Source organism: Parambassis ranga, chromosome 4, assembly GCF_900634625.1.
Source record: "Parambassis ranga chromosome 4, fParRan2.1, whole genome shotgun sequence".
NCBI lineage: Eukaryota > Metazoa > Chordata > Actinopteri > Ambassidae > Parambassis > Parambassis ranga.
The window spans coordinates 15,832,793-15,853,406 of record NC_041025.1 but is presented as its reverse complement, the minus strand read 5'-3'; the positions used below and the strand labels follow the sequence as shown (position 1 = coordinate 15,853,406).

Genomic DNA, 20,614 nt, shown 5'->3' with positions numbered 1-20,614 from the left:
GTTGTTTAGTCTTTTAATAATTGGGTGTCTTTAAGGAGGGGGGAGGTGACTGCTATGTCCTAAGCAGTCTGCAGTCCAAAGGTGTAAGGATGATCTCTCAAAATAACCTGCAGTTTAACACATAGGATTGTGGATGTGCTTTCTCTTTGACAGCAGCATACTTCCTACTTTTTCAGGCCATAGATTAAAATGACAAAATACTCAGTACTTAACTGACAAATTTCATTATAGGGCAGTGATGCTGCACTTTAGTATTCTATAAACAGTTGTAATCTAAGTGATTATATGGGTGCACAATCTTCTTCAATCTACACTACATAGACCCTTCAGGTATGCACTTACCCACTTGCAATGTTTTGAACAGTTAGCATGAAGAGCAGGTTTTTATCATTTGCTCAGTGTTTTATAGCGTGTGGACCGTGCAGTATAAATTCTGAAGCAAGTATGGGTACACTGATGAAGATAAAGCAGAACTGATAGTATACTTGAACTGTATTGTTGGAGACTTATGATGTCTTTGCTAATTAATATAGGTGTCTCTCATGCAAGGCAACTTTATTTAGGGCAAGAAAAGTGAAAGAATGTATAAAATCAAATAAGCTGTTTTAATAGGATGAGGCAGGAGACTAAAGAAATGTTGGTGTTGTTGTCATATCTTAATTGCTCTTTGTCCAGGCTGCCCTTTAATCTTTCACACTGCAGGAGAATCATGATTGAACAATGTTCAGGTGATTCATGAGCTAACCTCCTTTTACTGTGTAGATATTTCTCTGGGTAAAAATGGTATGTGTGTGTCTATGTGTTTCAAATAATTAAAAATCTGTGTTATCTCTCCTGCTTTCTTCTTCTGCTCATTATCCCAACTCAGGGTGGACATGCTCCAAGGTTGCAGCTGTGAGGCAATAGCTCAATTTTCATTTTGCCACTTCCCCTCCTTTTCTTTTCCTCTGTCAGCATTTTTGCAAGTTCACCCTTGCAAGCTCAAGTTTCAAGATAAAAAAAAATAGTCATGTTTTTGTTGCACAGAAAGCCAGAGTGTGACTGACAGATAGATTTCCAATGTTGTTTCCTGCTTAGCAACTACACCTGAGCAGAGGTCAAGTGCAATTTAACAAGGATAGATATTATATAACTTTTAGGAGATTGATTTATGTATGCAAATAAAAGATATGTTTTACAACCAAATCTTTAAGGGAAGACTATGCTGTACATATTGCAGGTTGCTGGCAATTTGACTGATTTTGTACTCACTGGGTTAGTCACTATGTCTGGATCAGCCTAAAATTCAGAGTTTAAATACAGCAAAAAGTAGGAATAGGTCAAAACCTCTTGAAGTCTGACCATAGAGCGCGTCAGCACAACAGTCATGATTCTGAGTGATTCATCAAAGAAATTAACCTTGCCTGTAGCAACGGACAAAAGCAAACAGGACTTGTAACATGTCCTTTTGCTTTTGACCAGGGTTAATGTCTCTGTGAGGAGGCAAGCTTTTTATTGCTTTTGACCCTGTTTCTACCCTTCTTGTCTACTTAAGTCCTTAGTTCATTCTGCTTTGTTTGGGTTACCATCGAAATCTCATGAAAAGGAGCACTACACTGTACTCAACCTGAAATCCTTTTACTCCAGCTACATTTGTTGAATTAAGGAGAGCATAAGGTATATATAAAAATGTTGGCAGTCACGACATTCAGGTTTAGCAGTTAAGCGTATGGCTAAATAAGCTAAAATAAGCCTCATGTTCTAAAGACGGTTTCACATCCCTGCAGATTAACTTGATGGGTGGTGGATCTGTGAGTTGGATTTTCTGATAAATGTATACAGCGTTGTAATTAAAAGCTCAACTCAAAACAAAAACAAAAGCTTTCGCAGACAACAGTAAAACTTGTGTTGATACAGAACCGTGATCCATTTGCTCTATAGGTTGTCTTAATTTTCAGAATCCTTGAGCCCAGCATTCCTTGTTGATAGTTCTTGGCCAGCTCCATGAGCTTTTTATTTTTCACAACAGTGGCCAGATGTTGATGACTTTAAGTGTGATGTCATATCGAAGAACAAACAGTGTTGCAGGGGGTTTGGGGAACACCCTCCTCTGCTACTGCAGGATGAAATTTCTAATCCTGTTGTTTTTATATTGACACATGGCACTCCCAGATTCACAGCGCTGAAAGATAATTTGTGAGTCTTTGTCAGTTGTACAAGACCCTGGAATTAGTAGGTGCCATTTTATCCTCACTGTTATGGAGAAAACCAGAAATATGCATTATCTAAAGGCCACATCTGAGCTACAGGGTCATGTTGGCTAACAGAGTACCAAATCCCACCTTCCTTTCCTCTGTCTTTCACTGTTCTAATATCTTAATGGCTCCTTTTAAATGCATTTTTCTCTAAGAGACTATGATTTGTGGTTACCCAGTGCAATGTCAGCTCAGACTTTGTGGGCTTACTCCAGAGTAATAAATTCTTGTCCAGGGTCCAATCCTTACAAGGGTGTTAAGCACAAGCTGATCATATACAGTTCAAGTCCCTGTTTCAGCTATTTTTCTGTCTTTGGAATATATTATAATATTATCAGTATCAGATAGATTTTGGTTGGCCAAGTACAGTATCTACATTTCTAGAGAATGTCTTAGACTACATAGATTAACAGCAAAGTGAGGGGAGATTAATTCACACAGCCTGTTCTGGGAGGAGCTGTTTGAGTTTCTTCTTCCTCTGTCGTGGTATTCCGAAGCGCGTAGGCTGTGGATCCTGTGGAGAGCCAAGCTGTGCCTTGTCACGTTTTAAAGGGCAGAGTGCCAGACCTTATTCCAAGCCCTGTGGTGTGACCCAAAATGGCAGCTCCCAGTCTGACTGGTTCTGATCATGCACGTTTGTGACAGTACTATACAAGTATAGTATAACTGTATAATATGTAACATGTATGATCTCATGTACTACAACTGCAGTTCTCAGAGAAATTCCCAACATATGGGAAAATAATTAAGATGTCAGGCTGGGATTAGTTGTGGTTGTTTAATGTTTCCTTTGTGTTGGAAGTTTATTGCTTCCCCTCTATTTAGAACCAGAGTACAACAAAGTGTAAACAGTAATAAATTTGACAGCTCTGTATACACTACAAAAAAAGTGATAGTTGGGGGAAAGCTTTGATGAAGTGATGTCTGTATTCTGCATCTGAAGTTTTATGTATGATGATGTCAGAGCTGTGCTTGATTTAAAACCTTTGTGTTTTTTATCCTCGCAGAGCCACCATAGAGGAAGTGGAGGGGGATGTGTGCGAGTTGGAATCCAAGCTTGACAAAGTGAGTACCACCCATGAAAAACATTGCTTAATTGTTCATTTGCTCCACTGGCAGCTACAAAGGCCATCCTGTGAGTGGAAAGATGCAGGTTTGTCCCTGGCCTTGTCCTGAGAGTATTCCCAGGCAGATTGCCTAGTATGTAAGACTTAAATATAAAGACTGTCTGTGAAATATGTGGCTGACGATATGCTTCAGAAGCATTATGAACAAACTAACTCATTACATTGGAGCATGAGCTGTGATTGCACAATTTGAAGATAATTCCACACAGTGGGCTTGAATAATCTCTTTTTATTAGTTAATTGTTTGTTGGTAGGGTAAATGTTGATTACAGGTAAATAAAGGCAGCTCTTTATATTAAACAGTACACTCAAGATGAGGATATTTTGTGGCCTCATTCTGATAGTTTTCTAAAACCTCTATGTCTTTTGGGGTTGCTTCCTTTCAGAGATTACAGTGAATGGCTTTACCTTACATGTCATCCCCTCATCTCATCCCCACCATACCAAGTAGTGTTAATCTGTAGTCCTAACCTTGACTTCATAGAAAAAAAACAGTCTCCCCTCTTTGTGGATCCCTGCTGAGTTCAAAGTATGCTCACTCAAGCTTGGAAGAACCCGCTGCATTGTTTCTGGACTTACAGTCTTACAGTCCCACCCTCCTTCTAACCCCACCTCTGTGACTCAGCCCAGGCCTTGCTTCCCCTCTTGCTGAGGAGAGGAAGGATCTGCCAAACAGTGGGTGTGTTATGTGCATGAATATTGCTGCGATAGTGTCTGTGTATGTCTGAAATGTATTACTGTTACCTTGGGTGGAGTCATGCCTTAAAGACACCAGGGTTCTTTTTTCATGAAGCGTTTACCTGCCAGAGCAGGACTTATGCAGTCAGGTTAAAGCAACAAAAAGCACAAGCAAAAAAAAAAAAAGCACAAAAAGAAAGAAACACTTGTTTCCTTAATGTTCTTATCTAAGGAATTGGAAAATGGCACTGCAGTTTGTTGTTTGTCTTTTTAACACCTACCATTTCAACAGCTAACTTGCCTAACATTTAGCATTTTAACATTTACCATTTTTAGTTATTTTAGCTGCTTTTACTGTAGATGCACATTCAGGCTCTTGTGTGGGAGTTCATGGAAAATGGCCAGATTTTGTTGTGAGTTTACATAACCTGGAATTATCTTTGTCCTCAATGAGTCAGATTGGAAAAAAATGCCTTCTGCGATTACCAAGAAACTGAGTAAGCACTAAGCATCTTGGAATCTTTTGCTCTCCAACACCATTTTTTTTTTACTTTACTACATTACATTACTTTTAGTGCCCTGAATAAATGACTAGCACTCTCTGCTTCTATTAATTTTTTCTCACCTTGAACTGTTATTGTTGTCTCTTGCTAGTTGGTGAAGTTGTGTATTGGGATGATTGATGCCGGTAAAGCCTACAATGCAGCCAACAAACAGTTTGTGAATGGGATCCGGGAGCTTGCCCAGCAGTCCACCAAAGATGAGGTTATCGAGGTAAACAAAAAATAATCTCGCCTTTTTGAACTATGGATTGTCCCAACCTTTGGCACTGTGACAACATATTTCTTCTTTTGCATGCATGTGGTGACTGACATAGTTCTCAGATTAAAGAGGCCTGCATTTCTGTTCTGTTTGCACACACCACTTCAAGCAAAAAGTTTCAGCCTTAATGACATTACCAGATTAATGTGATCTAAAAACTGAGAGCCGTTTGCTGGTTCTTGCAGGTCAGAAGGTTTGTTTTCTCATGTGAATCTTGAATGGTAAAGCAAGCATTTCCTCTCTGCCTTTGTGCCTGGGTTCTCTCCCTAGGGTTGAAAGTTCAACCACTGCATCTATTTAGAAAGTTACTTAGCCAAAAGAGTTCTTTCCCAAAGTGCTAGTGTTGCTTCAGTGTTTTCTTTAAACCTGAAGAGCTTGAGTGTGTCATATGCAACAGAAGGTTGCATCTCAATTGTGCAACCTCATTTTAATACAGCAGTTGTTTTAGTGACATCTGTTTTTGCCTTTCTCTCCACAGTCCAGTCTCACAAAGTTTGCAGAAAGCCTGCAGGAGATGATCAACTATCACACGGTATGCTTGTCATTATTCCTCCCCCCCTGCTTGACAGCTGGGCTATGACAAAACCCAGATGATGGTCCACAACAACACTTTAACTGTCATGGTTTTTATTTGCTAGACAGAGAAAAGACTCTGTAAGCAGAGGGATGCTGCTTTGAGAGAGCACATTTTAGGGACGTTGCATTGAAATAATAGTGGTGTTGATAAGCACATCCCAGATACAATTTCAAATAAATAAATATTATAAATATGTGAAGCAGGCTGTGTATTGTACACCTTCTTCTAGCGTGAAAAGTAGAGACTGGCATAGACACAAGTAAAATCTATTCCCTGCATTCCATGTCGAGGAATGTTGGATTCTATCTTGTTGGAATAAATCACGCATTTCTGGGGTAAGCATGGTCATGGTCAATTTTTTACGATGTGGTTGTCGTCTCTTATGCTAAAATACAAGATGAACCATTCCAGACTTTAGTTACAGTAATCGTGGTATTCTGTTGGTTATTAGGTTTTGTAACTAAACGTGATGTCTTATCCTCAAACTCTTCAAGTATCCCTGTAGGACAGACTTGATTATGTGACTGTTCTTTTCCAGTGTGCCCTTTGTTACTCGCCTCAGTCGTTAGTCTCTGAAAGGTATTGAACTGACATTTAAGAATGGACGCAAAACTTTCCTCTGTTTCTGCTCTCATTAGGACCATCTCAGACACAGAAAGGAGGAACAGGCTGAGCTAGAGGCCTAAGTGAATGTTCCTTTCTTGATCCAACTAGTCATGGCTTGTCTCTTAGCTCTACATAACTTGTCCAGAGTAAAGTTCTAGGCAGCATTACTCTGTCATGTGATCACACACTGTAAAGAATAAACATCTAATGTCTGGATGGTCTGCATGACATCACTGCAGAAGTATGAGCTTTTGAGGAGTTAATATTTCTATTCATATTTTCCATGTGTTATTTAAATGGCTGTTAAAGTGACAGCTATTCATTTTTCTAGTGTGCAGTGTGTATTTTTTAGTTTTCAGCCATACAACAGATTCTATCTAGAAAATGTGACTGAATAAAAACATCAATCCTACTCATCACTGCCTTCTGTACGATGATTAGTTCGGTTTGTTTTTAGTTTTAAATGGCTCTGTGCGTTTTCTTGAATAACTATCATGATCTCTGGAAAGAGACATCCCTATCACTCTTTTTGTTTAGCTTTGAGCACCACAAGCTGAGTGCAGTCTAGTTACATCACGGAGAAGGCTGGAATTTCTCACAATAGAAATGTCTTGGTATATATATACAGACCCCTGGAAAGTGAAATGTCCCTTTAAGCCAAATTATAACATTGACAGATTTAATCCTTGTTAGTCAAGATATTGTCTGTGTTTTGTCTTTAACTAGATAAACGGCCTGCAGGGTGGGTGTATTGTAATGATTCTAGTCTTTCTTCATCAAGTCCTCTTATCAGCTTTCAAACTTCCAAATCGTCCAGGAGCCACAGTGCAGGCCTGTGGCTGTTACTCATCTGTGAAAGACTGTGGTCACATCAGCTGACTGTTAGATAGGTTTTTGCCACTCAGCGATCTTTCAACACATGATCTGGTCAAACACAGTGCTCAATCTGTTTGTCGCTGCTAGCCTTTTCCAGCTACACTGCTTATATTGTTTTCTTTAAATGGCAAAATTGCACTGAAGCTGTATTTGTCTCATTTTTTTCAAGGAAGCATGCAGGTTAATGAGGGTATGACTCACAGGCAAGAATAAGCGAATCACGTCATTTCTCGTGTTTATATCTTTATGAGGGGAGTTTACAAACTCAGCATGTTTGTGTAAATTTAGCTTTAATTGTACCCTGTAATCTTAGCAGAAATCCTCAGCAGACATGGTGAATGCTGAATTGCATATCATGCTGTGGCCTGGAAAGGGAGCGTATTTATCAGCATTTGGCTGCTTTGTTCCTTAAAATGTTGCAAAATGAAGCATTTAAAAATGTTTTAAAATGCTTGTTCTGGTAAACTGGAAAGAAGTTACTGTTTCACACTCACTGATGTTCTTTTTTCCACAGATATTATTCGATCAGGCCCAGAGATCAATTAAGACCCAGCTTCAAACGTTTGTGAAAGAGTGAGTATTAATGTATTGAAGAAGAAAACGGACCCTGTGGTTATTTAATGATGTTTTTGTCGTCCCTCTTTGAGGACATGTATTCATTTAATCATTTCATTATTTATCTGATGACAACAGAACTGATGTACATGTCACATCCCCTGTCTTTAACCTCATAGAGTGCATAAATACAGACCATGTATAATTACATGAAATAGCTCTGGTTTATTTCATTATAAGGATTAGCAGTTTTGCCCCTGGGCACACCAAGTCTAAACACCCACATCTGCAGCAGCAGCTATACTTCTCAGAAGGATCTGGGACATACTGTGAGCTCACAGTGCCTTGTAGCACTGCAAAGTGTCACATGCTTTAAGGAAACCAAAGGACAAATGTGGGGCACAGTCTTTAAGGACATTTTGAGCCAGGTCAAATAGTTTCAGCAAATAGCTTGTTGGATTTCCAGGAGACCAGATTTATGAACTTATCTTTGACCTCTGTGTTCCTATGGCCTCACAATGTGAGAGTTTTTTGAACGTTAAGACAATATTTTAACAATAAGCTTTCACATTACATGACTGTGAATGAGTTTGCCATTTTTTGACGTAGGTCAATGACATGCTTACCTGATTACTTTTTACTATGTGTATACAAGACTCAAGTTACTGTATTTATACTAATATATTTTCCTTTGCAGTGACATACGTAAGTTCAAAGAAGCCAAGAAGCAATTTGACAAAGTGAGTGAAGAAAAGGAGGCAGCACTGATCAAGAATGCTCAAGCTCCCCGCAATAAGCAGCATGAGGTGGAGGAGGCCACCAACATCCTCACTGCCACACGAAAGTGCTTCAGACACATTGTCCTTGACTATGTCTTACAGGTACCACACATTTAGATTTAAATCCTGGCACTCTTTTATGGTAGCATCACTAAAGAGATTAGTTTATATTCATGAAGTAACATGATTTAACATAGCAGTAACTTTTGCAGTATATTATGGGAAATATATATATAGCAATGCAACCACTGTACATGTGGTCATCACAAAATGCTACACTGCAGGGTCTTATATTAGAACAAATATTGCAAAGCAGAACATTGTGTTCCCAAAAGTGATATTGACACTATATATATCTACTGCTGACGGAAGCCTAAAAAAACTGTCATGTGTGTTTTTTTTCTGCTTAACTTATTATGTTAAAAATGCTGACAAGGCACAGGGAAGAATGAACCACATCTGTGTTTGATTCTAATAGATCTGTTGTGAAATGCCCAGACTCATCCACCTGTCCTCTTCTAGTTTAACAAATCTGAGTGGACAGTAGAACATAAAATGAGTGGTTATTAGTTTATGTTTAATCAACATCAACAGCAACTTTTCAACTGTAAAAGCTACATAAATGTGTTATACTCTGGCCTTTTATGTTCAAGTCTTCTCATCTATTATTGAATATATCAGGTGTGGCCTTGGTCTCTTCTCTTCCACCTTAGCTCTGATGAATGCTTTGTGATGTCTGATAAGGCAGCCCTGTTATTGAATCCTCCTCCAAAGGAACAGACAAGACAGCATCGGACAGCAGGGACAGTCCAGCCAAAAAATAGATGTTGAATAGAAAGCCAAAAGCAGGTTTTAATATAGTTTGGCTGCTCCAGTGGCCCACTGTGTAATCACTGCCTTACTGTGAGAAATGAGTTTTTATCTTGCCTTTTGGTATGCTTATTGGAAATCTATAAGCTAGCAGCTAGTTCAGCTGATTTAAATGGGCTTCTTCTAAAGTTTCACATTTGGGTTAAGTGCTGTCAGCACTTTAGGAATGCAGTGAACTTCTGCAGCTGTGCCTGCAGGAAACACTGGAGACAATTTTCAACTTTTTTTTGTTCTTTTTAGATTGTTTGTGAGGGATCTGTGCTTAATTATATAGTACATAGTTTACAGTGACATGCAAGATGGTAGAGGGAGAGGAAAATGTACGAGAACGCTTGAATTCATGATCTTTTAAGAATGAAGCATGTCTCTTTTATCATTCTTTGCCAAATAGAGTGGTCATAAAATGTTAAAATTATAAGTTTGACTTTTGTTGAAGTCTAGAGAAAATGTGATGTAAGTGTAGTAAGATGAAAAATATTTCCTGTGACCAAAGCCTTAAAGTAAAACACACACAGAAAAGCAGAAGCACTGTTGAAGCCTTACTGAATATAATTGGGAGCTGTGTAAGTAAAAGCTGTGTAAGCTCGTCTGGACAATTTTTTTTAAAAGTGCACCTTTGCAGTCTGGAATTATCGCAACTTGCCAACCAGTTGCCAACTAATTGCTCATAAATGTTGCTTGTGGCTGTTGTGTTTTAACAGTTATCGTTTAGCAGTGCTACAGTAGTCGAAGTTACTAATTGACTGTAATGATGTGGAGGAAGGGGCTTGGAAAAGTTGTGATGCTTCAGCAACTGTGGCTTAAAGATGAAAAAATAAGCTTCCTTCCCATGATGGGAGTTAACATCTGTTTATAAACAAAAGTGTGGTTAGTGCTGCTGGAGAAAATGGCCTCATAACCTGAAGCTAGAAATTGTTGCTGGCCACAAAAGGGACTTAAACATTTGTTCTTTAGTGTATAAGAGTGTGGTGACCCTGTTTTGATAACCGTAAGAAAGCTACCACTGGATCCAGGTTAAATTAAGATTCAGAAGCCTTCATTATTGGACATGTGCTTCATTGGTTTCTAACAGTAAAATTAAACTGGCAAGTATCGGCAGCTGTGCTGTTTATATGATCCACCATAACGTATCTCCAGTCTGCAGCATTATCCTAAGATAACCTCCAAGGCCAGAGGAGCAGCACAATGGTAATTAGTTTGGATGAGAGTCACTTTGATATACACACGCATACACACAAAAACCAATAAGGGAAAATAGGTGAGACGGTTTTCAGCTGCATCCATGAACTAAACATAAGACACAGGGCACCCCCTGGTGCTTGAATAGTGAACTGCTCTCTACTAATGCTGTAGCTTAAGATGGTGTATGTTTTTTAACCGCCACTTTCAGTACTTCTGTTGGCTGTATCTTGTGAGGTTTCCTTTCTATCCGTTTTCATTTATCTGTGCACTGTCCCAGCAGAGTTAGTTTGGGGTTTCTTTGTTGTTGCTGTTTCTACCTCTCACTGTTTGTGTTTACATTTTTACAGATAAATGTGTTGCAGTCCAAAAGAAGATCAGAAATACTGAAATCTGTAAGTATATGCTTTATCAAATCAGATCAGGTAATTCCTGTGCAGCTGTGCTAATCTAAAAAAATGTCTTTTGCATAGATGCTGTCCTTCATGTACGCCCACCTGACGTTCTTCCACCAAGGTTATGACCTCTTCAGTGAACTGCAGCCTCTTATGAAACAGCTCGGAGGACAGGTACAGACTATTTTTATATGTTTACTTAAAGGTTTCAAACACAAGCACACACACATATGTGTGTAACTGTATATGTATATTACTGTATGCTATATTCTGTTTTTGGTTTTATATTAGTATTGGGTGGAAATCAAGAATACTGAAAAACTACATTGACACAGATGCAAGTCATTGCCAGAGGGTTTTAAACCTGGGGTGCTGAATTTATGAAGTATCTTTAACATCTTGTAAAGCTGCTTGTGTTTTGCCCCAGTCAATTATTAAATTTAATACAGTTTCTTGTGGTGCAGATGACCACATCAGAAACACAGCTCTGTGCCCTCACAAACTGTGGTCTATAGACCAAGAAGCCCAATATCCATGTTGTTAGGTGGTGTTCCACCCCTGTCCGCACCAGTTTGTCCCTCAAGAGAGAGGGCTGGATGGTGTTGAAGGCACTGGAGAAATCAAAGAACATGATCCTCACAGTGCTTCCAGCTTTCTCCAGGTGAGAATAAGACCTTTATAGGAGGTAGATGACAGCATCATCCATTCCAACGCCAGGCTGACTGGGAAAGAACTAGCCTCTCCAGGCTCTTCATTAGATGGAATGTCAGTGTCGCTGGTCTGTACTTGTTGAGGTCCTTAGGGTAAGAGATCTTTGGTACTGGCACCACACATGATGTTTTGTCAATCTGAGGCTTAGGTTGAACATGTGCTCAAAGATCACACACAACTGTTCTGCACAAGACCTCAGGAGCCTAGTACTGATGTCATCTGGACCTGTAGCCTTCTTTGCCTTGATCTTTCCCTCTCTTTTGACCTGGTGTCTTGAGAGCACAATAGGCCTCCTTGATGGTGGCAAAGAATAAGTCCAGTGTTTTATTGTCTCTGGAAGGGCAGATTACATACTATCTGAATGTGGACAGTGTGGATGATGGAGACGCATAAATGAAGTCACCAGAGATGAGAAGGAGAACCTGGGATGTTGGCTTTGCAGCCTGCTTGTTACTGAGTAAAGAACATCACAAGTAGTGTCAGCATTAGCAGAAAGGGGAATATACATTGTAATCGTGATAACAGAGAGTTTCCTCGGCAGGTAAAATGGCCTCATGCTAAAATAAACTCACAAAATATAAGCAAACCTGACCCTATTTTCAGAAGAGCAGCGGAATCACTGTTTGCCAAGTTTACATAACTGTTTATTATGCAGGCAAGAACAACATTGTTTGAGTATCCCAACAGAATTTTCATTTCGCACTGGTATAAACAGAATTCTTGTTCGGAACCTAATCTTGAGTAATTATTTAAGCTACATACTCAAAAATAAAACTTCTGGTATTACTTTTTTATATGTATGTGCTTTGATTCTGGTGATTTTACATCCATAAGTACAGCTGCAGTTTGATCTTCTGTCCTCACCTTTAGGCGACCCCACTCCCACAAAGTGTTTGTTTTACTCCTATCTCATCAGTGTGCGCTCATGTTGATGTGTTTTTGTCAACTGTGTGTGTGTCTGAGTGCATCGTCAGATAAACAGAGCCTTCCCACTGAGGCTGAATGTGACTTTAAGATGATTATCACTGCCAAGCTGCTGTTACAGTCAGCAGGAATGAGGAAGAAAGCAGTCAAAGGGCTGGAAAAGGGTTTTACTCACAGACAGACTCACAGGGTTGACAGTCAGCTGAGCGAATATGGCAAAAGAAATCTGAGATCCTGCTCATGGTTGTGGAATATAAGCAGGCTGAATGAAAGGATATCTCTCAAGACTGAGGAAGAAAGGAGTGCAGCCACAGAGGAGTGAGGAGTTGCGGAGAAGCAGAGCAGCAAGCTGAGGAGAAAAGTGCAACTTGATTAATCAAAAAACAGGAACCCAATGTTTTTTTTTAATTTGACAAAAAGGAGCCCTTTGGAAGGCAGATCTGAAAAGCCTGGACAGCCACCCTCTGAAGTGGATTGAAGAGAAGAGTGTGGATTTCTAACCCTCATGCTGTGAAGCTGGAAACATCTGACACTTGTGATATCTGGGCTCTGACAGATGAAAAGAAAGGAGTAAGAGAGAAGGGGAGCCACTTTGAAAAGCAGATTTTAGGCAGGGATAAGAAGCAGAATGTAATCTTCTCAAAGCAAAAAGTGACAGGGACAGAATGGAAAGGCATGGACTGTAAGCCTGTGGCTGCACCACTCAAAAGACTGAGCAAAGAAAAGCAAGGATTGTGTGAGAAATCAGACTGAGAAAGAGTTTTTTGAGCAAGCAGGCCCTGAAGAGAGGAGGGAGGGAATAAGAGGTAGAGGGTTGATTTCAAGTCAAATAACAACAGGAGTACAACTGTGCTGTGGAATATACGCCTGTCGCATTGAATTTGGAACAGTGCAAAACGAAAAAAGAGAGAAAGATCAGAGGCCGAGCTGTGGGAAGCGGCAACAGGAGGACTGTGCATTTATATCACTTTTCTGGTTTACATCATGAAGCTGAAGAAAGTGGAGAGGCTGTGCAGGGAGGTGTGGAGGAGCTGTCAACAGGTCTGATGATATGACTCGATTCCCACTAACAAAAAATGATTACACTCTGTAATTTGAATGTAGTAAGAAGAAATGGTGTTTAGGATGGAGTGTAGAAGTGTTAAATGCAAGCTATGGTAATTTACCCAGCAACCTGGAGAGATGGATTAGAATCAGTAGGCATAGGAAAGTGTTTCACAGTACTGTCATTCTAACACTGTACACTACAGCAAATATTACACAGCATCAAATGACAATGTCGGATTGCTTTTGTTCCATTGTGATTGCGTGATAACTATATATTTCCATGACACAGAGCCTCAGGATTCAACATGTGAGTTCATTCAAAGGGCATCTTTTCCATGAATCATAAAGCGTGTCACCATGGTCGCATGCCCACACTGATCTGTACATAGCAGTGTGGCCTGTCAACTGTAAGTGATAAACAGAGGAATGAATGAAACATTTGTGTTGATTGTCTCCGCTCACTTAACCAATGGGGGCTGCATAGTAAATATGATAAGATATGCTAGACCTAAAGTGACTCACCTTCTAAAATGTGGTGACATACACACAAACTCAGCTGAACTCAACTTTATTTATAAAGCACTAAAAACAACCTTGTTGGCTAAAGTGCTGTACACATATGTAGGAACATAACACATAAAAGAATTAAACCATATAAAAATGTTAACACACACAAACACACCTGTCTGTTCAGAGACAGAAAGAGGCATAGAGCGACCTAGTTGTTATGGTGCAACAGGGAAAAACATTTCCCATCTGATGTTATCAGCCTGCCGCTCGTCCGTCCACCCATTTCCTCTCTAAACAAAGCAAAAGAAATGCCCCACTCCAACTCTGTCTTCTTTGTCAGATGTCAGAGAGCAGCATGTCCATGGACATTTTATGAGACAAAGTTTAATACGTTTAATGAGCCTAAAATATTTGTTAAAAGTGTGCTAAATTGGTCATAAATCTAATGTGAAGTTGTAAGGCACTACAGAAGTAGTTTGACTATGTATGATTTTTAAGGTCGTTAGTAAAAATAGGCAGATATATGAAACTTTGAACCTCACTTACCCCTTATTGACATATATTCTGCATTCCCCTCCTCCTCCTCAGTCACTGACCTATAATCAGATACGAATTCTTTTGTGTTTGTAGCTTACAACATGCTGATTCAGGTCACACTACAGCAACAGGCTATCAAGAGGCACAGTAAAACTGTGCTCAAAAGATCCTTTGACTTCCTCTCTGCATGCGATGTAGCCAGTCATCTTCCCTCCAGTTCCACACATGATGCAGCACTGTCCATTCTGTTAGAAACAGAAAACATGTGTTGTCTCAATCTAGCCTGTGGAAATGTGTTGGTTTGCTGGAATCATTTTTGCTCTCTAGATTGGAAAGTGAAATATAGTAAATGAACAACTAAGCACATTTGGATTAAATTTCTACATTGTATATAATTCTATGGTGTGATAAATGAAAATAATCCAGTGGTGTTATTGACATTTTCTTTTTTATATGTAATTCTTGAAAGAAATGCATTTGACCAGGAGGATGGATGAGCTTGACTAATCAGTTGTTTTGCCTCTTGCAGTTGGACCAGCTGGTGGTGGATGCTGCCAAAGAGAAAAGGGACATGGAACAGAAACACTCCACTATCCAGCAAAAGGTACATACTCACAAAATGGCCCTATAGAGTCAGTGTCAAAACAGAGACACTATATTCACAATACAGAAAAGGTAGTTGCATAGATGTGTCTGAAAAATATGACTCAACATCTCTGTGTGTAGCAACCTACACAATTTGTGGTCAGCATAGACAAGCAACACAGCCTTCTTGCCGATGTGGTGACTTTATTGCTTGTAGATCCTCTTGTTTTTGGTCACAAAGCCTCAGGCATCTTCTAATTAAAAGTAAAGTCAGACCACTCTGCTGGGATGTTGCTGGATCAAACCCTTCTGCATTATAGCTGTGCTCCCCTGCTGGGGGACACAATACACAAAACATAAATTTAGAACTACTATTTTAAAAAAGGTCATAGCACTTATATATACTTCACTGTAGGTTTATTAGCTTACTTGTCATTTGAGTGAATGGAGGTAGTACTCCACCCTCAGGTGTAAGGTGATTCCTAATCATGATCTCAGCTACACGCCCATGTATTATTCACAGGTGGCGGAAACCCATTCCCAAACAAACAAGGTTTGGTTTCAGCATCTCTGTCCACAACTCTTGCCAAACTAAAGTCAGAATAGAATAAAATGTGCAAACGCCCAAAAACAGAGCTTTAAAACCTTTACTTGCACCATTTTCCAGCTAACAGTTCTGTTAATTTGGGCTCCTGATCTCTGCAGAGCTCAACAAACCCTCCACAGAATAAGCAGGATGTGGGTTGCTGTGTTACGATATGTGGTGGTGGTAAATTGCTCTTAACTTTAACTGTGCATCACACAAACTGATTAACTCCAGACAGCATCTGCCCCTTCCCAGCTGTTGTCTGCCAGCCTTCTGCTAACTTTCTGTGTGTGGGTGTTTGTGTGTGTGTGTGTGTGTCGTACATCGTACATCTTCTGAAATGTCTCATATGTTTGACATCTTTTTGTTGTTTTATCCCTCTGTCCTTTTACGTTTCCTCTCTGTCCCCTCCCTCTTTTGTCCTCTTACTCTTTTCCATCTTGCTCAGTCAGTGAAGGTACGTGTGGCAGCTTCTGCCTGTCCTTGAGCCTCTATCCTCCACCTCCCCTTCCTCAATTTATCTAGATGCTATTTTTATACTGTCTTGCTCTCACTGCTCTCTTGTCTGGCTGTTTGTATACAAACATTCCTAACCAACTGTCTCTGTTTCTACATCTGCTCTCTTCCCCCCTTTCTTCTTCTTCTACTCACACCAGGCTGCTCTGCAGGTAAGCTCTGGTTCTCTTCCTTCCTCAGTTCCTCAGTCTGGTCTGTGTAATGTCTGCATGGTTGGATATATACTGTGTCAAGCTGTTTTTAGCCTGAAAATGCATGATATAACATGGTTGAATAAATGTAGGTTGCTATGTGTGTTCTCATGCATTTCACAATTAGTACAAGTCCCCCTCAGTCCTTTAATCAAGTTGAGACACCATAATATCATCACTCATGACATCCTGCAGTACAGTCATGCTCAGATCAGGTATTTACCCAGCAAATCATGTTCAGTAATGGCTGATTAAGGAAAGTGTTTATCTCATTTCTGTTAATTAGTTGAATGAAGTGGAGCAGTGGTAATGCAATATGTTTGAATAAATGTATTGCACTGACACGTTTGCATCTCAAAACAGGAAGAAGGAAATGTTATAAATTTTACATTTTTAGTTATGCATGTCATTTAATCAGCTCTAAGCCTGGCTTCAAGTTTAAATTAATCAAGATATATTTTAATAGTTGAGCTAAACTGCCACCTTGTAGTAGGCAACAAAGACCTTTACCCAGACCACTCCATCCCCTCTTTTCTTTCCATTGTCTGTTAACAACCTTTGTGTACACTGGGTGATCGCCTGTACCACTACAGAGTTTGTAAACAGTTTGTAAAAAAAAAAGAAAAAAAAAAAAAAGTGTAGTACCTTTGTGGAGTGGAGCGTCTCTGTTTGTTTAGGCAGCTCTGGGATCCTCTGTACTATGATGCATCTGTGTTATCTGACCAAAAACTTGTAAATCAGAATAGAAACAGAACAAAGACTGGAATTGTTTACCATGGTTCACAGAATCTTTGATACTTCTTCCTCTCCTGTAGGTGTGATAGTTGACTTCATACCTACTAGAGCATCTAAGTCTTATTAAGCCACATTTAAGCTTTTTTCAAATGTAAATGTGGCTCCTTTTAAACAACAGATAATATTGATTAGGATGTTTTCTATAGTTGAGCTGTAATGTGTTTGGAAATCTGTTAAGGAAGAATCATTAATCTTGATAACTGCTCCTATCAGACCCTGTCCCAATCATGCCCTTGTTGCATCTTTATACTTAGATGTTTTCCTGCCTTTCCGGTCCTGCTGTCTAGTTTATTTGTGATGATCATGCTGATGAAACCTTCAGTTCTGATGGGAGTTGAAGGGGGTCCCGAGGTTGTGTTTAGTATGCATTCCCTCTGCCTCTGTGCAGTATTCAGGAGAAGCACTGTGACCCTGACATAGTCACAGAGGCATAGGGAAGTTTGATGTGGGCTGCTGAGGTCGATTTTTGTCTTATCTCATTAGAAACAAATCAGGAGTCACTGGTTTTTAAACTTGACAGCTGCCGACTTGTTTGTTTCTTTATGATACAAATGCTACAGCATGTTTGGTAACAGGCACAGGAGAGATGAGAGAGCGAGGGGAAAAGCTGAGTGTGCGTCTGCTAAACTGAAGTCAGTATAAATGTTTAATGCCTGAGCTCCTCTGCATGGTCCACATGATTATTCTAAACCAGCAGCCATACTGGCATCACACACACCCCTTTACACACAGGTGACCTTCGCTTAGAGCATGTGGCCTCGGAGGGAGAAGGAGGAGGAGCATAGCCTGTGACGAAAGTTTTGATAGACACACAGAAGAGGAGCAGAGTCTGCTGAAGAGACAGCCACGCTGCTTCTAGTGACTTCAGTCACTGAGATGCGATGCAGGGAGACTTTTCTGAGATAGTGGCGAGTTGTCGGCTTTACAGGAAAACGGGCACACACACTACTTCATAAAAGATGAAGATTTTTAGTCGTTTTCACTATGTTTGGTATCTGGTGAGTGCATTTAGGAGCAACTTTGTGTAGGTGTCCAGTGTCACTGTACTCATCACTGCTCATAGTAGTTGTCTGTGTTTATGTTTTGGCTTCTTGAGTTTGAGTTTTTTTCTTATTGTGTCTCTAATAAGTATTTGTGTTGGCAAGGAAATACACCTTTATTTTCTCTGTGTCATTCTCTTGCTTTGTGTGACATTTTAGGAGGTGTCAGAGCAGGACATTATACCAGACTGCCGCGACTTTTGCGCTTGGAGGTCGACCTCCGTACGTAGAGTCAATGCATCGATTTTTCTGTGACTTCCGTTTTTGTAACCCCACCTGGCCTAGTCTTTCATCTCTCCTGCACATTCTAAGGGACTGCATTGCAGTGTTTGTGTGTAGATATTTGCATATGTGCATTGGTGTTGACTTGTCTTTGTAATGCAGCATGTTTTCTTTTGGTGCCTTGTTGTTTTTGTTGGGTTGCTGTATTGATGTCAGAGTGAGTTGTTGCTTTACAGTACATTGAGACTTTTTTGCCTGTTAGATAGTAAATGCACACAACTGTTTTCAGGAACTAACAACAACAGCCTTGCAGCCATATAGGGTAACCACTGCCTGTTTTTTTTGTTTTTTAAATTTGTCACATGGTGGGAAATACTTTCCTAAACCCTGTCGTTCTTGTTGAGACAGAAACCAAGACAGCAACAGTGTTTCTTAGCTAACATCTTCAATTTTTGGATCGTTTAATTGTAACCTTGGTGCAGAACTTTTGTTCTTCCTCTTAGAAAAAGGGATGTATTCTATATACATATCTTGACTGGTGCTTTAAATTGTCTTCATATTGAGAGAATTGATATGGAAACATTTCGCTCCCCTTGTGCACCAAAAATATCTTCACTTGTTTGTGTTCTCTTGTGTGTATGTGCATCTGTCCGATGCACTACGGTGTCAACTGACGAAAGGGCTTAACTTGTTAAGCTTTTTCCCAGGTCATCTTTATAAATCCAGGCAATGAGAGAGGACAGACAACATGCAGCCAGAGTGATCTTCTACATGAAACATAACACATCATTGGGAATCTGTTAAGAAAGCATGAAATATTTGCATGCATTTGTATTGGTACATCACAAAAAAGCAGAAAAGGGTTCTATATATATATATATATATATATATATATATATATATATATATATATATATATATATATATATATATATATATATATATATATATATATATATATATATATATATATATATATATATATATATATGTAGAGTCAAAAGCATAAGTAATCTTCGTATTTAGCAGGATTGCTCTCCAGGAAGTAAACAGGAAATAGTAGTCATTGTCACCACCTACTGAGGTCATTTCCAGCTGACACAGAATTGTCAGCATTGACATATTTTTCTTACTAAGACCACTGTAGACTCATCTGTGGTACCTTTCTCTCTGTGTGTTGTTTTATTCACAACAATGACTTGGGGGGGATGAGCTAAAAATCACATCATTTGATATAGTTGTTTTAAAACAGGCTCTAGGTGTTTCTAGTAGGACAATGAAGATTCTCTAGCTTGTTACAGTAACAGATCTTGATGTATTGAGCGGTAATTGGTTGTGGAGACAGTGATGCTTAGTGTAAATTGACTCCACAAGGACACACACACACACCTACGTGTCCTTGCACATCGTGGTGTTCAGTGTCACTTTAAGCCGAAAAAGCAGGGACGGCATTAGAATAATGTGGCAGCAGCTCAGGTAGTTAAAGCTAGACTGACCACAGGGACAGTCCCATGACAACATACGAGATAGAGTTACAGCAGAGTCAGTGGGAGAAAGGTTGCATGATGGCTCACTTCAATTTTATTAGGGCAATAACCAACTCACTAAGATACCATCTTGCTAGAAATCTTATATCTATGTACACAATTAAACAGATGTTTTTCCTAGTTGGTGGTGTATATTCAAGACAAACTAGGTTAATTCCTTGTATAAGCTATGTTTTATTCACACACAGGACATTACGTTACTTGTAGTGGATTACGGCTTTGTGAGCACAAGCTATGGCTGCCGTTTCTGTCTTGTCTGATTCTTGGTGTGAATCATCTGTCAGATCAGTGTGGCTAGCAACTGTGCAGTCCTGCTCTGCACAAGGTCACCTAGCTGTTACTCCAAATTTGAGAAAAGTGGAAAGGAGTCATTCTTCACTTCCACTGAAAGAATCACAAGGGCCAAGGTTGGGCTGTTTCTTTCTTTTTACACTAAAGTTGCTTTCTTCTCTTTCTTTCCAATTTTTTTTTCAGGATTTCTCGAATGATGACACCAAGCTGGAGTACAATGTGGATGCAGACAATGGCATCGCAATGGAGGGATACCTTTTTAAGAGGGCCAGCAATGCCTTCAAGACATGGAACAGGTACAACACATACAGTTTAGTTTGTAGCATTATTAGATTAACATAGGAAATAACATAAGTTGTCTGAATATGGATTTAAGAGTACTGGTTCTGGGCACCCAAACAGCTTACCTGGCTC

The 20,614-nt window shown here is 39.6% G+C and overlaps 1 protein-coding gene across 5 annotated transcripts in view; it reads left to right on the top strand.

The window, feature by feature from the left end:
• LOC114434168 (arf-GAP with coiled-coil, ANK repeat and PH domain-containing protein 2-like) overlaps nt 1–20,614 on the top strand; it is a 38,035-nt gene that overhangs the window by 7,000 nt on the left and 10,421 nt on the right. The window contains exons 2-13 of one of the 5 annotated variants that reach the window (XM_028403157.1): nt 3,242–3,299; nt 4,694–4,813; nt 5,340–5,393; nt 7,435–7,493; nt 8,173–8,356; nt 10,654–10,698; nt 10,777–10,872; nt 14,957–15,031; nt 16,047–16,055; nt 16,255–16,266; nt 18,300–18,362; nt 20,384–20,496. In XM_028403157.1, coding sequence (XP_028258958.1) covers nt 3,242–3,299; nt 4,694–4,813; nt 5,340–5,393; nt 7,435–7,493; nt 8,173–8,356; nt 10,654–10,698; nt 10,777–10,872; nt 14,957–15,031; nt 16,047–16,055; nt 16,255–16,266; nt 18,300–18,362; nt 20,384–20,496 — 888 coding nt within the window. The remainder of the gene's footprint in view (nt 1–3,241; nt 3,300–4,693; nt 4,814–5,339; nt 5,394–7,434; nt 7,494–8,172; nt 8,357–10,653; nt 10,699–10,776; nt 10,873–14,956; nt 15,032–16,046; nt 16,056–16,254; nt 16,267–18,299; nt 18,363–20,383; nt 20,497–20,614) is intronic. The other 4 variants (XM_028403158.1, XM_028403159.1, XM_028403161.1 and 1 more) reach the window with 4 other exon arrangements.